The sequence below is a fragment of the Carlito syrichta genome, unplaced genomic scaffold, assembly GCF_000164805.1.
Source record: "Carlito syrichta isolate Samal-C Ts95f unplaced genomic scaffold, Tarsius_syrichta-2.0.1 Scaffold308892, whole genome shotgun sequence".
In the NCBI taxonomy this organism is placed as follows: Eukaryota; Metazoa; Chordata; class Mammalia; order Primates; family Tarsiidae; genus Carlito; species Carlito syrichta.
In genome coordinates, this window is record NW_007252988.1 from 190,858 (window position 1) to 197,705 (window position 6,848).

General features: G+C 42.6%; 2 protein-coding genes across 2 annotated transcripts in view; both read right to left on the bottom strand.

Moving 5' to 3' along the window:
* Positions 1-2,084, bottom strand: part of LOC103268774 (protocadherin beta-11-like) — a 2,717-nt gene extending 633 nt beyond the window's left edge. The window contains exon 1 of the mRNA XM_021716739.1: positions 1-2,084. Within this exon, the coding sequence (XP_021572414.1) occupies positions 1-2,041 (2,041 nt within the window). The 5' untranslated portion in view covers positions 2,042-2,084.
* Positions 2,085-6,671: 4,587 nt separating this feature from the next.
* The window catches only part of LOC103268775 (protocadherin beta-16-like), a 2,584-nt gene continuing 2,407 nt past the window's right edge, over positions 6,672-6,848 (bottom strand). The window contains exon 2 of the mRNA XM_021716740.1: positions 6,672-6,848. Within this exon, the coding sequence (XP_021572415.1) occupies positions 6,672-6,848 (177 nt within the window).

The window sequence follows — 6,848 nt, forward strand, 5'->3', positions numbered from 1 at the left end:
CCCGGGCCGGGGCCGCGTCCGGGCGCGGCAGGTGGGGCTGCGAGAAGCCGTCCACCAGCAGCACGTGCAGCGTGGCGGTGGCCGAGCGCGGCGGCGCGCCGTTGTCCCTGACCAGCACCAGCAGCCGGTGCGCGGCCGCGTCGCGCTCGCTGGGCGGCCGGGCGGTGCGCACCTCGCCGTCGCGCGCCCGCACGCCGAACAGCCCGGGCTCCGTGGCCCTGAGCAGGTGGAACGACAGCCAGGCGTTCTGGCCCGAGTCGCCGTCCACCGCCACCACCTTGCTCACCAGGTAGCCCGCCTCGGCCGCCCGGGGCACCAGCTCGGTGCAGGGCGCCAAGCCGTCGCGCGGCGGGTACAGCACCACGGGCGCGTGGTCGTTGGCGTCCAGCACCTGCACGCGCACCAGCGCCTGGCTGCTCAGCGCCGGCGAGCCGCGGTCGGCGGCGCCCACGCGGAGCTCGAAGGCGCGCAGGGCCTCGTAGTCCAGCGAGCGCAGCGCGAACAGCTGGCCGCTGTCGGCGTTCACGGACACCAGGGCGGCCGGCGCCAGCCGCGGGTCGGGGGGCGGCAGCAGCGAGTAAGTGACCTGGGCGTTGGCGCCCGCGTCCGCGTCGGTGGCGCTGACGCTGCCGATGTGCAGGGCGGGGCGGTTGTTCTCGCGGACCAGCAGGGTGTAGACGGCCTGGGTGAAGGCGGGGGCGTTGTCGTTGACGTCGGAGACCCGCACGGTGACGTGGTGCTGGGTCTTCAGCGGGGGAGTCCCCAGGTCGGTGACGGTGATGGTGACGTTGTACTCGGCTCTGCTCTCTCTGTCCAATGGTCTCTCCGTTTCCAATGTGTAGTAATTCTCAGCGGAAGCTTTTAGCACGAATGGGAGGTCTTCTCGGATAGAACAAACCATCCTCCCATTGTCCCCTGAGTCTTTGTCTTGGATACTAAAAACCATAACTACAGTCTCCGGAGAATTTTCTGGGATTGGACCGGTAATTGATGACACAGCAATCTCAGGAGCATTGTCGTTCACATCCATCACCTGAATTCTGACTGTAGATTTTCCAAAAAGTCCTCCCCCATCTGTGGCTTGAACAATTACTGAATACGATTCAACTGCTTCAAAATCCAAGGGAGCCTTTAAATTAACTTCTCCAGAGTTTTGATTGATTTCAAATGTCTTGCGGATATCTTCCGAGGCATGGGTAAAGCTATACAATATTTCCCCGTTTGTTCCCGAGTCCAAATCCCACGCGGAGACAGTGACAACCAGTGAGCCGAGGCCACTATTTTCTGGAATCTTCACCTCATAAAACGTCTGCTCAAACTCAGGGAAGTTGTCGTTAGTGTCCACCACCACAACCCGCACCAAGGCGGTCCCAGACCTGGAAGGGGTCCCACCATCCAGAGCTGCGAGGATTAAATCAAGCTCGGGCTGCTCTTCGTAATCCAGTGCCTTGTCCAGAACCAACTCGGGGTATTTCCTATTGTCTGGATTGACTCTCATTTTAACATGAAAATGAGAATTGGGGCTTATTGTGTAGTTTTTTACAGCGTTGATTCCTACATCTAAATCCTGTGCACTTTCTAACAAGAACACAGCACCAACAGGACTATTCTCTGGGATTTCTAGGAGCATTTCTTTTTCCAAGAAGACGGGAGAGTGGTCATTTACATCCGTGACCTGAAGCTCAATCCGTACAAACTGCATAGGGTTTTTCATTAACACCTGGAAACGCAGCACACAAGGCTCTGTGGAGCCGCAGAGCTCCTCCCGGTCTAGCGTTTCGCTTAAAAGCAAATCCCCAGTGTTTGTGTCCAGCCGCAAACGCTGTTTGTTATCATTAGAGATCACTCGAGCCCCCCGCGAAGACAGCTCACCCACCTCCAGTCCCAGGTCCTTTGCCAAATTTCCCACAAAGCTCCCGCTCTGCATTTCCTCCACCACCGAAAAGCGCCCGGGCTCGGAGCCCGCCTGAGACGTCTCCAGCAAAACAAAGAGAAGCAGGACTTGCCTTACCCACAGAGCGCCTGTCCCTCTGTTCTCCATAGCCCCTTTTCTGAATTCCCAAAGGCTGCTTGCAGAATCGCCTCTGCTCCACCTGCAGTTCTAGATATCGTGCCTCTGATCTATCGCGAATCTTCGGAGGCCTACGGACTTTAACCCGGTGGAACGGCTTCTAGGTCAGCGCCTTGAAGGCTTGTTCTGTCTTCCCGATTCTCTGTGTGCACTGGGTATCGGTGACCACACATTCTTCGGTGTATTTTTTTCCGCGATATTGTCCTGCAGCGCCACCACGCGTCTCCAAAGATTTTTACACTTTGCTGAAAGTTACTTAAATTCCATTCACTTAAAGGCCCTCAGAAACAAATATTGTTTTATTCATTGTGTTTAAATGATTACAGATCGATTGATCTTCTATAATAATTGTTTTATGTTCTTTTTAATTTGTGGTGCTATTAGTATTTCTTTTAAAGCACTTATTTCTCGCTCCTCTCCACATAACAAAATGTGCTTAGGTGTGTGAATACAGAAATACAAGATGTGATTCTTGGCCTTCAAGAGTTTGCAATTTTTCTGAGAAGACATGAAAGAACAATAACATTGTCAAGCTGAACACAATTCCATTACTAGTTGGCCTTCTTGAGGTGGTAAAGGAAAAGGAAAATATACATGGGTCCTTCCTCTTCAAAGTCCTCTCAAAAGATATGAAACTGGATTAATCATGAGATGAGACATATTTAGATAGTTTTACTAACAAAAGAAGGCATTCATGTAGAGTTCCTCAAAATTAATACATTGTGAACTGGTGGAAAATGAAGATATTGGGGGAGGGAGCATATTATGTAAGTCTATGATTTAGTTCCAGGTTTTCAAAAAATATTTAATAAGTACAGAAGCACAAATATGTTAGTTTCATTTAAAGCGGGCTTATTCCTAAGACTGGCTTCTCTCAGTTTCTCAAGATTTATTCCAGTAACAGCTATAGCTGCCTGCTTTCTCTTATAGCCCAGGAAGAGAGAATGAGAGAGATTCTGTTCCTCACTCACAGAGCTAAATCTTAGCCCTCACTCCAATTAGACCAACTGAGATCATGTACCTGTTACTGGAGAAATGATTGTCTCAAGAAGTATAGGATTGCAGGTAGAGATTATAGTTCCAGAATCTAAAGACTCCATCTTCAGTCCTTTGTTTTAATACTGCCAGGAATCACACCTTAAGCTTGAGGTTATTTCAGTCCTAGCCTAAGTGCATGACTACTACATAATGAGAGAGGTAGTTGGAATAGATGCTTGGAACCCACCGATGACATGTCCATTATAAGCAATCTCAAAAGCACTCCCAAGAATGGAGGACATCTAACACGTCTTCATTTTAAAAATTCTAAATTCAAATCATATTCATAAAAATGTAAGCTAGATACATGTTTGAAAACTCAATCAGCACATGATGTACTTGAATGGTAGTACTCGAATGGCCTTTGGATGGACTATACACAGTTGTCCTCCATCCTTCCAAAAACTCCTCTAAAATGACAGAAAATAATTTTAAAAAGCAAGAACTCATAAAGACTAAGAATACACAAGTGAATACAGCATCATATTTGATGACAGAAACAGATGGACGAGCAACTGACAGGAGTTTCAAGAAATGTCTATGGTAAAGTTAAAAAACAAACAAACAAACAAAAAATAAACTATGGTGTTTGTCCCACACAATCCTATTTAGGTACAAGGTTTGGAGGAATCAAATGCATAAGAAGCCCGAAGTAGGGTAAAGACTAAAAAATAAGTTGTTAGTTGAAAGTATGTATATAGCATATAGGGCAGTTGAATTCTCTGATCTTCTCACTACTTTACATAGACAAGAAAGTAACTCAGAGCCAGAGAATGGAACATTAATTCTCTGGAGCTATTAAATGGAACTATCTCTAGTCTTGGATACTCCAGGCAGAGCTGTGCAAGTGTGAAGTATTAGACTAAAAATATGAAGATTAAGCAAAACATTGCATTAGAAATGGTGAGACTTCTAGCCCATGAAACACCCTCAGATTGTAGGACACAAGATATATGCCTGACCCCTTCCCCATCCTACCCTGACATATTGAATTTTATAAAATTCTATCCTGGAGATTATGAAAGGTCCAGCTAAAGACTTACACATATGGACGTTTGGTTATGTTAGCATGAAGCCCTGCCATCAACAGACCTTGTGCACTCATAAAGGACTGAGTGTCAGCATTTGCTATTTTATCTTTCTTAAATATAAGATAGCCAAAGATCATAAGAAATTTAAGAAAGTGTCTACAACAACATATACAGAAAGGCCAAAACTACCACCACCACACACACAAAGGAAATAGATATAGCTCACAAAACAAAAGAAAGTCTTTAGTATCTGCATAGAAATAAAATCTAATAGGAGCTAAAATGTATTGACTTGTTCTAAGTTCACTGTTCTAGTGCCTCATATATATTTACTCATTTAATCTTAACAGTAACCCTTGAAAGTAGGTATTCTTATTGGAAGATAAATAATAGTTTAGGGCTGAAATGCCCCTTAGTAGCTATATAGGCTCAGACTTGTTATTAACTTTCCTGTGACTCACTTGCAAGTTTAGAATGGGTATAAATCCACTGCACTCCAGCCTGGGCAACAGAGTGAGACTTCAACTCAAATAAATAAAAAAAATTAACTGGGTATGATGGCATGTACCTGTAGTTCCAGCTACTTGGAAGGCTGAGGTGGAAGGATCACCTGAGCCCAGCAGGTTGAGGCTGTGGTGGCTGTGAACATGCCATTGCACTCCAGCCTGTTCAACAGAGTAAGACTCCAACTCAAACAAACAAACAAACAACACAAGAACATTTTTTAGAACTTAAAGTCAGAGCATATATATTAATAAGTATGGCCATGCTACCAGATTAACAAATAAATAAACTGCCTAAGATAATTTCAGAATACCAAAGGAAAGTTTTTTAGTGCTTTCAGGGATAAGAGTAGGGGTAAAGGACACATAAAAAGATATAGGAATTGTAATAAAACCAGTCTTCTGAAGATCAACTCTACATACAATAAGTAAAAGACACAGAGCTTTCAAAATCTGAGGGAAAATTGTTTTCAACCGAGAATTTTATACACCATCAAACTATCAGCAAATTTTTAAAAAGATGTTCTCAAAATGTAAAAAGACAAGTTTTTTCTTTATCTCTTCTGCATTCATTTTTATGAAAGCTTTGGAGGCTGTACCAGCTAACTATGGGAGTCAGCTAAGAAAGAAGAGTATGCCAAATCTTGCAAAAGGAAGAACACAGGAAAGTACTGAAGGGCAGAAAATCTTAGAGTAACAGCCTATAGAGCTACCAGTCTAAATGAAACACTGAGAACTTGGTGACAGAGACTCAGGAAATAAATGTAACTGATAGAATCATTGAATATTTTTGAGGAGAAAATATTTATATTCAAATGAAAGACACGGAAACAACCAATAGTAGTAAATAGGAAATGATGCAGCTATGAAATCATAAATTCTCAAGTCCAGGAAAGATATTTTCCAATAAAGGAAATGTAATCATACTACACACACGTGTAATCTGTATTGCTATATTTAGCAATATAGACACTGACTACCAATTTAACCAAAAAAAACCCTGTGGTGGCTATATTGGGGAAATAAGAGATGAGGAGGTGTGATCTTTGTATGTGTTTGTTTGCTGGGAAAGTTAAAAACGTTTTCTGTTATAGAAAAAATGATTCACATAAAACACAATGTCAAAACATAGCAGCAAAACATATTATTGAGAACTGTTGAGATCAATTCAAGAAGAAACCACACTGTGGAAAGAGACGGTAGGAACGGCTAGTCAAGAAACTATTGTTTTTCATTGTAACCTTTAGTTCTCCTTGATTTTTAAAAGTTTAATAATTAAAATAAATTTGCAAAATAAATTAAGAAATGAGTATTTTTCCAAGAGTCCACCAACATTCTCAAACACAAAATTTCAAAATGTTTTTATTTGTATTCATGTTCATGCATTTAATTACATTTTGTTTGAATTATACGACATGATTTGTTCTATATATCAGCAAAAGTGGATGTAAGATTAGCCAAGTAAGAGTAGCATGTCTAAAGAAAATAAAATAATTATAAACCATGGATATTACTGAAGTTCAATACTGCTCCCGATATTATGTTTCATTTTGTCATGAGCAGAGAAACAGAAGAATATTTCTTTTTAAAGTCTGTGATCAGCATTAGATGACATGGTTTTGAACATGAATAAATAGAATGCAAGAATGATGTTGAAGATGCAGATATGGATTTTTACATGGAGCAAGTACAATGGAAAGAAGAGATTAAGAGAGAAAGATGCAAGGTGTGAAATATACTAGGGGAAACTCAAACCCCCAGTTTTCTAGGATGAGGAATAATAGTGACTAGTTCTTTAAACAGTTTGAAATAATTACAGTCTTAACACTATTATTTAGAAACAGATATTAATTAAATTAAATATAGCTGTATTTAACGCAAAAAGCATAAGACATTGTAAAACCACAGGTATATTGTATCTGCAAATTATGCTTGAAGTTACATAATAATTTATCTTGAAATTTTAAAATTAAACTGAGAACATTATGGTCAGATACATCAAAACTACATGAAAATATAAACAGAAGTTTATTGAATATTAAACCCAAAGCTATTTCGGAAGGCGGAGTGCTCTTCACTATTCTTCTTAGGGCCCTGTGCCTGAATGTCGGGGACAATCGGCTTCAGGAACTGGAACTCGCCGGCCCCCGAGCCCCCCGTCAGGCACACCTCATACCCGCAGCTCCGCGACAGCGTCCCGGCGCC